The 13,535-nt window shown below is 40.8% G+C and overlaps 2 protein-coding genes across 2 annotated transcripts; both read right to left on the bottom strand.

The window, feature by feature from the left end:
* Positions 1-685: 685 nt before the first annotated feature.
* LOC117493135 (epsin-2-like) lies at positions 686-5,397 on the bottom strand. The gene is made up of 3 exons (XM_034143567.1): positions 5,393-5,397; positions 1,783-1,931; positions 686-1,504 (listed from the first exon to the last, which is right to left on the bottom strand). Exons 1-3 carry the CDS (start codon positions 5,395-5,397, stop codon positions 1,224-1,226), a joined length of 435 nt encoding a protein of 144 aa, XP_033999458.1. The 3' UTR covers positions 686-1,223.
* Positions 5,398-6,439: 1,042 nt separating this feature from the next.
* Positions 6,440-9,616, bottom strand: LOC117492266 (zinc finger MYM-type protein 1-like). The gene is made up of 3 exons (XM_034142420.1): positions 8,277-9,616; positions 7,925-8,024; positions 6,440-7,372 (listed from the first exon to the last, which is right to left on the bottom strand). The coding sequence occupies exons 1-3, from the start codon at positions 9,515-9,517 to the stop codon at positions 6,845-6,847; spliced, it is 1,869 nt and encodes a 622-aa protein (XP_033998311.1). The 5' UTR covers positions 9,518-9,616; the 3' UTR covers positions 6,440-6,844.
* Between the last annotated feature and the right edge of the window lie 3,919 nt (positions 9,617-13,535).

The raw sequence follows: 13,535 nt of genomic DNA, 5'->3' as shown, positions 1-13,535 counted from the left end.
TGTAAAACACAGCAGAACTATATTCAGCCTCAAGGTTCAAGGTTTTGTATTGTGTCATACGAACATAGCAACAGTGTAGTTATGACAATGACAATCTTAGGTCACAGGCTCCTCCAACAGTGCAACACAATAACCCAGATAAACAGAAATATAGTGCAAGTAAATATTAAGCGCTGTGCACCGCTCTCTTTGTATAGGCGTTTTCTTTTGTTCTCTTCTCTTTTAAATATATAAGCAATGTGTTTGAGTCTAGCACAACGAGGGTATTACAATTGAGCAATTTTTACTACATGTATTATTTATTTATCATGTATTCTTAATACCATTACAAAATATGTAATGTTCTGTTTTAGAGGAGGACCTCAAGCTAGCAAACTCAATTTCAAACAGTATGCAGAGTTGTCCTGCTAAAGACTTCAAATGTATTATTTAACCAAGTATTTATTCTCTTATTTGCTTTAATTGCAACAGATAAAGGTTTCACTGCACAGTGCTTTGTGGACGATGATGGTGTTTATGATATTTCTGACTGCAGAGGGATGCCTAGATGATGCCATCTTTCTGTGTGATCGCTGTTGGGTGCAATTATTTATCAACAAGCAATAAGATAAGTCAAAGAAGTACTTTATTTAACACAATTTGGGAAGTGTTTTCTTGCAGCAGCATAAAAAGACATGGCATTGATTGTAAAAATAAACATATTTTTTTAAAGATAAAAAATAAACAAGAAAGTACAAATGTAAATAAACAATATCATCTCAGCCAGAGGTTATTTGTTGGATCACAGAGGCGGAGGAGACGGGGCTCGTTGGCTGCCCGTTCCCACTAGCACCTGGTAGTGATGTGACGTTCGCGAACGATCCGATTCTTTTGAACGGCTCTTTGGTACGAACGAAGGGAACCGAGTCGTACTTGGTGAGAGCCGTTCTTTTTATCGTTGGTTCGCTGCCTGCTATAAATCCACTCGCCTTTACGGGAACTTGCTTTCCTGAATGTAAATGTTCCGTAGATGATGATGGCATAACGCATGCTGCTTGAGTAGTAGTTTGGCTGACAGAGATGCAAGTTATACATTTTCTGTGAGTAAAAGAAGATTTCTGGCAATACAGTCAATCATTATCCTGGTGATTATTTTGCAGATAAATCTATTAACCCCGCGCCCTTAAAAAAAACTCTTTTGAACGGCTCTCGGAAAGGAACGGAGCCATAAGATCCGGCTCCCTTCAAAGAGCCGTAATTCCCATCACTAGCACCTGGCAAAGAGTGCGCAGGAAGGATACATTAAAGCTCTCTGCGTGAGCGATCTCCTCCCTTCTCAAGGCTGCTTCCAACAGCCTCGCCTCCACCAAGGTCTGGTTCATGTGCTGAGCCTGCAGGGCCCGGTCTTCCTTTTGCTGGGCCCGGTCTTCCCTCTGCTGGGCCAGGTTCTGCTCCTGGTGTTCCTTCTGCTGGGCCAGTTGCCGTTCCAGCAGGGCCAGATCCTCTCCTCCTCGGTTCCTCTTGCCTGGGTGACAAGATAATTATATAAATAATAATTAGCAATAAGAATGAAAAAACACAGGACAGGTACAGGTCACACAAGGATATAAGAATAAAATGTATAAACAGAACAACAGTAAGGATGAATTAAAGAAAGTTCTGGCCCTAGATACTAGCTGCTTACTAGCTAGTTACTTTACTTGTAACAGAGCATTCCCACACAGTGGTACAGCTTATTTTACTTACTGACGATGGATGGTCTAAAGTTTTTTTTAAAAGTCACAATTCTAGCCTATTTCTTACCTAGAACCACACGCAGCGGTGTCGAGCTGGCACTCGGCGTTGGTGTCTGTGCTCGTGTTGGTGTCTGTGTCTGTGGTCGAGCTGGAGTTTGTGCTGTTGATATGGAGGATGTCGATGCAGAGGACGTTGTTGGGAACGGTTCCTCCTCGCTAGTCCCAATGTAATCATCTAGAACAGAAACATGACTTGTTAATTCCACAAACTACTGCAGCACAATACTATAAATAGCAACAACAACTATAGAAAAGACAAACTGAACGTAAACAATGGCATATATGGTGTTAGCAAACAATAGCTCTAGCTAATGCTATCTGCCTTAGCTAGCTAGCTAGCCTTCGGGGCTCCATAAAAGCATGGGTTGTCGAACATAAATGTAAGGATAAAATAGACTTATTTGTTAGAAGTGAGCTTTAGAACAGATAGGGACACAAAGCTTTACAATACAGACATTGCAGCACATCGTTTCACGTCTTTGTACAGCCTTTCTCAGCATTAAAGTGCAATGTGTTGGCGAACCTTTGTTTCCTCCTGACCAGCTCATACTGACAGTATACCTTAAAGGTATACTAAATTCAATTCAATAGCTTTATTAGCATGACCTCAGTTACATATAGTATTGCCAAAGCTCTGTATAGTTGCAACATCTATACAAAATATATATATATACAATAACAGGGATGCAAACTTGTCACCTTTCGGCGAAATTCGCCGTTTTGAATCCAAAATAGGTAGTTTGTGTGATTCATGTAGATCTGCAATAAAAATATTTTTGGGGTATGGGGGGGGTCTGGGACCTGGAGTAATCTGCGGCCACGAGCTGTTATGTGCCATCATGACACGCATGGTGTTCTTTTTTTATATATTATAATGAAGCGTGAGCTGTGTGCTCGAGTCTTCCTGCCTGTCGGCTCTGCTCATGGATGTATAATAAGGCTCTGCTGCTCTGCGATGATGGTCTAGCTTCAGCAGCTACATTACCTACGGGTGCGTTCGTTAATATTAACTGTGCGGTCCGGAGTCACTGTGGCACAGACTGGACCGCTGGTGAACAGCTGTTAGAACGGGCCGTTCAGGTGTTCAGATCAGAGCTCCTTGTCGGAGCGGCAGAGTGTGATGTGCACTGAAAAGTGTTCCTGTCGCAATATTATCGTTGAGCTAGCTAACTAGCATACATTGTCACTATCTGCTAACGTTAGCTTTAGCCTTCGTTTTCAAATAGTTTTTTTCATAGGCTATAAACGGAGGTGGTATAAGTATATATCTTGTACTTGAGTAAAAGTAGAAGCACTCAGATCTTGTACTAGAGTAAAAGTAGAAGTACTCAGATCTTGTACTAGAGTAAAAGTAGAAGTACTCAGGTCTTGTTCGTAAAAGTAGAAGTACTCAGATCTTGTACTTGAGTAAAAGTAGAAGTACTCAGGTCTTGTACTTGAGTAAAAGTAGAAGTACTCAGGTCTTGTACTTGAGTAAAAGTAGAAGTACTCAGGTCTTGTACTTGAGTAAAAGTAGAAGTACTCAGGTCTTGTACTTGAGTAAAAGTAGAAGTCCTGCATTCAAAATGTTCCTCAAGTAAAAGTAGAAAAGTATTCTCATCAAAATATAGTTAAAGTAGCGACAGTAAAAGTAGTCGTTGTGCAGATTGGTCCATTTCAGAATAATATATATGATATGTTTTATAATGATTGATCATTAAAGTGTTCTCAAAGCTGGTAAAGGTGCAGCTAGTTTGAATGACTTTGTATACTGCAGGGTAGCTTGTGAATTTACTCCAGGTGGAACTAAAGTCCGATTTAACACTTGATTATATTTCACATCATTCATCCACATCTGTAAAGTAACTAAAGCTATTAAATACATGTAGTGGAGTAGAAGTACACCATTTACCTCTGAACTGTAGTGGAGTAGAAGAACAAAGTAGCAACACATTGAAATACTTAAATAAAGTACAAGTATCTCAAAATTGTACCCAAGTATAGTACTTGTTGAGTTTATGAACTTAGTTACTTTACACCACTGGCTATACAGATAGAAAGACTAAGCCTTGCACAGAGGCATGAAAATACATTTTCAAAATGCTCAACAGTGCTGCCAAAATTATAAACTGACTGCTACACAATTCAAATAAATGCTTTTATATATTTCTATTAGATGTGACTCTTTGGCGTTTCTGTTATTAACTGCTTTAGTTGTTCTGACTGCTAAAATCCTCTGTTATTCCTCATTTTAAAGCCGATATTCCGTGGGGTCGGGGGGCTCGGATCCTTGTCACCTTTTTCACGGACCGTCTCCACAGCAGCGTTAAAAAAATCTTGGAGGTGGGCGTATCTGAGGCTTGGGGATTTTTTTGCGATCAATCAATCACATGAATCTCCCACCCGCGACATACGAAGCCAAAAAGCCCGAAGTAAACTGGATATAAACTCCCCAAAACAGGCGAAAACATACCACTGTCTCTGCCACCTCCCTCCATGCCTGGCTCCTCCGGTTTATATCCCGGTAGGTCTGGTCATAAAGCACCGGGTGATTGATTCGCTACCGCTAATTTCTCCTCCATTTTTTGGAATATGAGGAAATGACCTGTCTCTCCCAGCATACACGCCGTTTGATTGGCTAGAGCTTGAACTGCCAGATTTGCGTACACGGGATTTGATTGGCTGACGCTTCCTCCTCAGCTTCAAAAGTTGAACATTGTTCAACTTTGGATCTTGAAAATCCTGAGAATCTCCGCTCGCCTGCCCACAATGCATTTCGGCGAAAGCGAAAAAAAGTGACGTCACCCCATTCAAAGTGAATGGGCAGAAGCGTTTCAAGATTTTTTAACGCTGCCGTGGAGACGGCCCGTCATACCTGATGAGTTTGCATCCCTGAATATATATATATATATATATATATATATATATATACTCCCCCTTGTGGCCCAAGGGGGACACAACTCTTGTCTTCAGATGTATGCTTGAGTGTAGCAAAATGTAGCACATCAACTAAACATCATAAAACAATACATATTTTGTAAACGGGACATTATAATCTCCGCACATTAACTCTATATTTGCCTCTGCCATGGTGCCAAAATGAAATGAAATAAACAATATATATTCTCTGAACTTCTATGTATACTGCATCCCTCCAAATCAAATCAACCATAAACAAATACATAAAGTCGTGTTCACTGCAGCGATCTATTTCACACACAAAACTATATGAAAACTTGGTGATATACAGTGGCGTTTTCTCCTGGAGACCAAGGGAAGACAGGCTTCTCCTGTTTTTTCAGCCTTTGTTATCATTTTGATAATTAAAAATATATATTCTTGTCTGTGGTTGTTTTTGCATTCAGGGCATACAAGAGGTGTAACATTATTTTAATACCAAAACTATATTGAAATAGAGTCTAGCTTGAACAGCAACGTAGCTGTAACATTACTGGGTTATTTGGTGATAACTACCAAAGTAAAGTAACTTCAGACGCAGACGTCACGTAGCTTCTCAGACGAGAGGGGTGGCGACGAGAGTGTCACGTTACTTCTCTCGCGGCATAGTTCACGGCATGGTAGGCGACGATCGACATGATTGTCTGCTCAGTGAGTTCGTTCATTGGCACAAATCACACCTCATAGTGTTCGTTCATTGGCACAAATCACACCTCATATGTGTCCGGCATCACGTCTTCCTGGTCTCCAGCCTGCTCTCCGTCGCCTTGGGTGAGTTCAACTCAGGCCGGAGAGCTCAGTGCAACTTTAGAAAGAGTTTTAACCAGTGGCGGCTGGTGGTCTTTTATTTTGGTGGGGCTCTTGACGTACCGGAAGTGACCTGCCGGAAGTGACCTACCGGGGGGGTCCGGGGGGTTTACCCCCCCGGAAAAAAAATTCGAGAAATGACCCCTTAAATTATGACTTCTGGTGATGTTAGAGGGGTGGGGAAAGGAGAAATCGAGGCTTAAAAATATGAGAAGACTGATCAATACCTCCATAATCTTCAGTGTGGAAAATATTATTTATCAACCTGAACATCTAATACTTTACCAGGAATTTGTATTCTCAGAACTGGTCCGCATTTTTCTTTCTTAAAACTGTTCATGTTTTATGAACCAACACCTCCACCAAGTGGCTTTACAGTGAACTGCATGTGGGATATAAAATTAATAGCATATTTTCAGTAGCATTAATTATAAATATTTAAGTGGTTCAATACAAGTCACTACAGCATTTCAAACTGAACTGTGAATAAATGCAATTTAAAAAAAATAACCACAGCACAAAATGTCATAAATTGTGTTTTTTCTTTGTTTCTCTGAGGATTATTTACAAACAGGTTTATTTACATATAGCAATAACTCAGAAATGAAAAAGCTACATCGTCTAACACGAACAACCAGTTAGCATAATGATAATATATGTGTTATGTACAATGTAACTGGCAAGGCTAGAGCAAGAAAGAACATAAAGTTTGCAAAAGGTTTAAATAACTTCAAGTATCTGTCTTCAGATTACGTGGAGGTTTTAGTCCGATGGGAAGCAGATTTTAAGCGACACCGAAGATAAACCAAAGATGTGGTGGAGCTGCAAACCGTGTAGTGTTGCTGGGACAGGAGCTATAACCGTTGGAAAATACATCACAGACAATGCAACAAACGTGGAGACAGAACAATCACTTCTGTGATAAATGCCCACTTATTAATAAACTTCTAACAACCATGGGAAACCTACTCTCTACATATAAAGTGATATCCAGCTTATTGGCCTATAGCACCTTTTTTACTGCTTTGAATAACAAAATGTGCAACAGGCAGAAAAAAGACAAAAGGAAACAAGAAACAACTGTTCCTCTGGGGAAAATGAGTCGAACGCAACAGGTTTCCAAACAGTACTCATGTTCCTGGACTTTGTGGTTGAACAAAACATCTTAGGTATCCAAAAGTAACTTCACAACATTCTGCATTAATTATGCATTAACATTAATTGTCTCTCTAATGAAACGCATTTTTTTAAGGGTCGGCCATCTGTGTTTGCTGCGAGAGCTTGTGTGTGTGTGTGTGTGTGTGTGTGTGTGTGTGTGTGTGTGTCTATTTGTAGAGGAATTTTGCCCTTCTCTCCTTCTGAGTGGCAAACCTCTCAATGACTCTGGTGTTGAAGTCAGGAATGCTCCTAATGAGTTTTTTCTCAATTGACAGCATAGCCAGAGCATTCAGGCGATCCTGTGTCATGCTGTTCCTCAAGAAAGTCTTTATCCTTTTCAGAGTGGAAAAGCACCTCTCTGCCTCAGCCGTAGCCATGGGTGTGGTTACAAGAACCTTCAGAAGACTGACAGTCTCTGTAAATGTCTCCTGCAGATTATTGTCAAGGAAGAACTGGAGCAGAGTAACAGCACCACTGCAAGCCCTGAACTGGTCATTGTCATAGACGAGGGACAGTTCCGTCTTGAGCTTTGCCTTGTCCAGTAGAGGGTAGGCCTCCACAGTTGTTTCCAGCGCTGCTTCAGGGAATGTTCGGCTGTGCTGCTGGAACAGGTCTCCTTGCAGGAGGGTGGAGCTGATGAGGTGTTTGGTGAAGGAAAATCTCTCCTTTGCGTGACTCAGTATGGTATCACATACCTATGAAATAATGCACAATGAAAAAATCAAGACATAATAAATAACAGAATCACCTTTTCACATCTATCAGTCATAATGTCATTAGTGTCCCCTATAAGATGTGTAACAAACAAAGAGCTTTCTTGTGAATGGAACCTATCAGAATAACAGGACATCTATCTGAGCATCAACAGAACAATATTACTGTTTAAAATTAAGTCACTACAATATATACATTTAATGACTATGTTTACACTTCATTCATTTATTGTTGGGCCCTTTCTGTCCACTGTGGTTGCTTCTGGAAGCCTAAACCTTTTCTGATCTGTCTTGATCCCCTTTGAAATGTAGAGACTGTGGGACACTTTTTGCAGTTTAGGCCTTGTTAAGTGTATACAATTCAGAATGTAATAAGCAATAGGCCTTTCCATGTAGATATTTTAACTAGCCTACCTATTTATTTAATTTACAGAAAATGGGCTTTCTTGTGAAATGTATCATTATTGTGATATGAAATGACCTATATTATGAAAGGAGCTTTTAGTCATAGAACACGTTCCTATTACTGCTTACCTCTCTAGCCAACAGCTGTTGCTCTTCATGTCCAAGTCCCCTCCGTTTCTTTGTGGGCAGCTGCTGAGATCCACTGCTTTCACCAGAAGGAATGGAGTCCCTGATCCAAACCACAAGTAACCATGTACAATTACTCATTGTGGCAAGAATTGACAAATTAACTTGACTATTTGAAATAGTAGTCAGAGATACACCTTATAAACGTTATATAATATATACATTTCCAGTAAGCCTGTTTAAGATATTTAAACAAGTATGTGTGAGTTGGTCTATTGTGTTCAGCTAAATCACATTTAGGTTTCACAGATTTCCTATAATAAGCACATCTCAGCCATTGTAAATAATGATTTACCTGATTGTTTGTATGCTGCTGGTGAACCTCTTGATGAGTCCTGTGATGTAGACAGAGTCGATGTTCCTCTTCTGCAGTTGGCTAAACAGCATGTCTACATGTGGCATGATCTTGTGGAACAATGTCAGGAAAAAGCAAAAAACTTCATCTTCCATCATTCGCACAAAGCCCCCGGCTTCTCTCACTGTTATGGGATCAAAGTCACCTGAGTCTCTGATCGTCTGGAAACACCTCAGGATGTTCTCCTTGTGCTCATATACAGTGTTAACAGCACGACTGTGAAAGTTCCATCTTGTTGTGGAAGTGCCAGGAAGTCTGTGTGCCACCACTTGATCCAGGATCGCAGTTCGCTTGAATGACCTGGAGAAAAATGCAGCAAATCCACCAAGGTCTGAAAAAAATGTTCTTATCTTGGGGATGTGGGATGTTGCCTGCTGCATAATTAGGTTCAGCTGATGCGCATAGCAGTGGATGTAGTGCGCACTACTGTACACATCCTTCACTTTCCGCTGAACTCCACCTTTAGCTCCCCTCATCACCGCTGCACCGTCATAGGCTTGGGCGATTAGTTTGCCCTGTTGTCCATCGGGGAGGATAGTGCCCAGCCTCTCCATCAGCGCGGTGGCAACTGTGTCAGCATTCGCATTCTGAAGAGGAATGAACTCAAAAAAACGCTCCTGGACGTTGTTATGCGGGTCGATGTAGCGTAGCACAAGCACTAACTGGCAGTGGGTGGAAATGTCAGTTGTCTCATCCGCCTGAATAGCTAAATAACTGGCATTTTTTACTTCCTCCAGAATGTAGTCTTTACAAACTGATAACATGCAGTCCAAAAGTTCATTTTGCACCGTCTTTGAGGTGCCTTTGAAAACCGTAGCCGTTTTAAGGTGATCCTCCAACACGCTATCTAACGAGGCCAGTAGATTAACTAAACCCAGAAAAACGCCGGGGTTGTCGGATGTGTCAGCCTCGTCGTGGCCACGCAAAGCCAGGTCAAAGCCCCCACAAAATTTCACACAATCAATTATTTTAGACAAGACGTGCCTATTCTTGTCCACTTCTTCATTGTGCTTTTTCACCGAGATCTTGTACCCTTGATCTAGCTGTGCGGCTATGTTAGCTTTGCCTAGCATGGCTAGCTTAAAGGTGTTTGTCATGTGTGCCTTAGTGCACTCGTGCTTTTTAATTTTGTTGGACAAATGCTTCATATCGTTTACTCCTATCACAGTCCACGGGCACATTGTATCTGTCCCCGGCTGTTTGAAGAGCAAGCATGGGAAACAAAAGACAGCATTTACCTGTTTGCATCCAGCTAGCCAAGCCTTTCTTGTGTACCAGCTACTTGTGAAGCCTCGTGTATAAATTTTGTCTTTTTCACGAGATTGCTGCGATATATTCAAATCGGGTTGATCCGGTCCAAGGTCTTTAAGCAACAATTTATCTGCCAAACTTCTCCTTTCGAAAGGATTGGAGATTAGCTCTTGAACAGAATTAGGCGAGGACCGAGGTCCGGAGACTCCACCTGCACACGAAGCCATCCTCATCAACTACTGCGTCAACCGGATACGAGTCACTGTCCAAACTACTCCCAGACTGCACTGGGCGCTGACATTGGCGCCCGGTGACCGTCATCTTTGACGACGCTGATTGGCTGAAATTATATTTTCGCGGCATAGTTTACACGTTACAGATAGCAACAGTCAGCTGCTGGTGGCTGCTGCTGCACTGGTTGAAGGCTCCTCTCTTAGCGCCCAGACGAGAGAAGGTGCATGGGCAAGGCCAGGCAGGAAACATGTGACTTATCAGTAACTTTAGACATCGTAACACAATTTTAAACGAGATTTTATTGTAGATTATACATTTTACTGATACCAATTATATAATATTTACCTTGTTCATTAAAAATAAAAATAAAAACATATATTTTTTTAAACATATTTTTTTTTTAATTTTAATTTTAATTATTATTATTATTATTTTTTTTCAATATGGGAAGAGGTGGGGCGGCGCCCCTAGCGCCCCTATGGACCGGCCGCCACTGGTTTTAACTGAATTATAAAACTGCTCTTTCAACGTTTTAAAACTGGCTTACACACTTTAGCGGTGTCTTGTTTTATGCTCATTTTAACTCGTTGTTTAGCTGACTTCGGTTGCTTGTTGTATGTCTTATCGTTGGTTTTCTTGGTATTTAATTTCAGTTTCTTTGTTACTAATCGTGATGGGTATTAAGCGCAGTTAAACTAAATGAACGGTATATTTGTTTTATTTCCAATAAGAAACATACTCAATTTCATTGTAATTAAGTAGCCTACATGCACTCAATTACTGTACTAAAAAGTAAGTTATTATAGGTTAAAGGAGGTGGGGTAGGTAAGTTTGAGAAACCGGCTCGAGATCGCTAGAATTTGAAAATACACGACCGGAGAAAATCTGCCACTTCCTTATAGAGCCCCTCCTCCAACACACACGAACGCGCACATGACCAATGAGGTCACGAGATAAGTTTGTGCACAGATGGAAGGCTGACAGGCAGGTAGGCCATCCAGTTATTTTAGCCGGGCCGGCTAAAATGATTGGTCGTGCTTTTTACAGTATTACGGCTTCCACAGATGACATTTTTAAGATTCTTAAGATATTCATTGCTATCGGGATGTTAAGAGCATTCCGTGGAATATAACAAAAAGTGTATCTCGAGCCGGTTTCTCAAACTTACCTACCCTACCTTTAAGTTAGCCAGTAGTAAAACAAAAGTAATTAAAACTGCGGTCACAGGAGTGTGCGCAGTGATGAGCGGGCCCTCGCGTCCGTGCGCCTGTCGGGGAGGGCGGCCAGTCCTCCCGGCGTCAAGCAGACGTGCGCGAGTCCTGGGAAATGAGCCGTTTGTCATTTCTCTCATTTTCGCGTCCCAGGGTCCTTCTCAGGTCGATTAAATGGAATCCTTGCGTCCCTCACTTGCGTCGTTTCCCTGCGTTTAGTCCCTTCCACCAGGGAAGCATGGAGAGACGCAAGGAAACCACAAGAAGCAGGGAAATGAGTTTTAACTTTTAAGAGCAATGGAACGTCCTTTCCTCTGGAGCGCCACGTGAAGCGACGTCCGTTTGTGATGACGCCGCACAGCTGTTCGTCTGACAGCAGCCAGCTCTGTCCCCGTTATTTTCACAAACACCCCCGCCTCTGTTAGTACACATTAGGCTTGTTTGAGACAAGCGAGACCTGCGCAGACCTGCGCAATTGAGATCAACGTCTTGCTAGTGCGTTGCATGATGGTTAGTCATTTTGTCCGACTTGCTCTGGAGGCTCGCCTACATGAGACGTTGAAATCTCGCGGGACAAAGACGCCCGCAGACTTGAGAGCGAGGCGCGGCGAGGCGGCGCAGTTTCTCTCCACGGGCTGCGGAAGCGAAATGCTTGATGGGAAACGACCAAGCCCCCAGGAAGTGCGCCGGACTATGATGAAAATATTCGTGCTGGCCAAACGGCGGTACTACACTTCCTTTTGGTTGCCAGGCCCGGAAACACTTTTTCCCATTGACTTACATGGGGAAAGAGTGGTCTGTAAATCGTTGGATAATTTTTTTTAAACTAAATAAACTACCCAGTATGAACACTTGTATAGCCCTTATTAAAAACATTCGTTCCTCAAGTTGTAAAAATGTGCTAATAACGTTATTCTGCAAGTTATTTCCCTCTGCATTATGAACGCGCATCTAACCCACGGGACCGCGCCGCCTGGCACGTTCATGTTACGTGTTCAGCACTACATGCGTTTATCTTTACCCATGGATGCACAATAAGAACGGACCCATATCGCCTTACTGCCAGCCCACGGAGCTGTAATAATGGATATATTGCACATGTTTGCTGTAATTCATCATTTGTAAAATATTATACTACATGGGCTGTATGATTAAATCTTGTACCGTAAATGTTGTATTAAATAAAGTTAATATTACCGACGTAGATTAACGTCCCTGTAGCTTCTTATTGCACTAAGAAGCTTATTGCACTGTGTGTGTATATATATATATATATATATATATATATATATATATATATATATATATATATATATATATATATATATATATATATATATAATATATTATACTATATATATATATATATATATATATATATATCATATATCTATATATATATATATATATATAGATATATGATATATATATATATATATATAGATATATGATATATATGACATGTGTTGTTGACCAGAGATGTAGTTCATTGAGCGTTTCACACAAACAAATGTGTTACTTCACAGTTTTACGACACATTTTTTTTTTTTTTTACTTGCAAAATTATCTTTTAAATTGACAAACATCATATGTGTAATTCATGGCACAATTCAAACGGGATCGAAAGATACGTTTTCTCTCCCCATTGACTTCAATGCATAATTTTTCCGAAATAAGGTCCCATTACCCGGAAGTAAGTGGGCGTGACTTCGCCACTCTATTATACATCCATGGAAACGACTTGCTGGTATCTCGAGCTGAGCGCTCATTGGTGGGTTTTACCCCGTGCTGGGGATGAAACTCTCCATTGGCTCGGCAAAAGTGTGTTGTTTTGTGTCAGTTTTACGTCGCCACTTCCATTCACATTATTCATCATTGTTCCACAATGTTTATCATCATTAAATTAATATCTATATATTTGTATACTATACTTGCACTGCTTACCGTTGTCATACTTTATATATCTTAGCATATTCATACAACACACTGTTCATACTGCTCATAGACTACTGTGTATAGTGTATTCATACCCCTCACTGTTTATTCATCATTCAATTCATTCTATATTTTATTCTGTAGATTGTGTACATTACTTTTCACTTTACTGCTTTATGCACTCCTGGTTAGAAGCTAAACTGCATTTCGTTGTCTCAGTACCTGTAATCTGTGCAATAACAATAAAGTTGAATCTAATCTTGAGCAGGAACAAATGTATTTACTTAGTACATATCTGACATTAACGATTAAACACATTTGTCCATTCTTTATCAATCAATCAATGTTTATTTATATAGCCCAATATCACAAATGTTACATTTGTCTCAGTGGACTTCACAGTTTGTACAGAATATCAGTATGACAATACGACACCCTCTGTCCTTACGTTTCACATCATACAAGGAAAAACTTCCAGAGAAAAACCCACAGTTTAAAGGGGAAATGGGAGAAACCTCAGGGAGAGCAACAGAGGAGGGATCCCTCTCCCAGGACGGACAGACGTGCA

This window comes from Trematomus bernacchii, unplaced genomic scaffold, assembly GCF_902827165.1.
Source record: "Trematomus bernacchii unplaced genomic scaffold, fTreBer1.1, whole genome shotgun sequence".
NCBI lineage: Eukaryota > Metazoa > Chordata > Actinopteri > Perciformes > Nototheniidae > Trematomus > Trematomus bernacchii.
This window is presented reverse-complemented; position numbering and strand designations above follow the sequence as displayed.

Coding starts and splice junctions, on each gene's coding strand:
- LOC117493135 (XM_034143567.1), bottom strand. Junction 1,505..1,782: donor ACCGCTGCGTGTGGTTCTAG/GTAAGAAATAGG, acceptor CTTGTCACCCAG/GCAAGAGGAACCGAGGAGGA.
- LOC117492266 (XM_034142420.1), bottom strand. CDS start 9,517: ATGTGCCCGTGGACTGTGATAGGAGTAAACGATATGAAGCATTTGTCC. Junction 8,025..8,276: donor AGCAGCATACAAACAATCAG/GTAAATCATTAT, acceptor GGTTTGGATCAG/GGACTCCATTCCTTCTGGTG. Junction 7,373..7,924: donor AACAGCTGTTGGCTAGAGAG/GTAAGCAGTAAT, acceptor ATTATTTCATAG/GTATGTGATACCATACTGAG.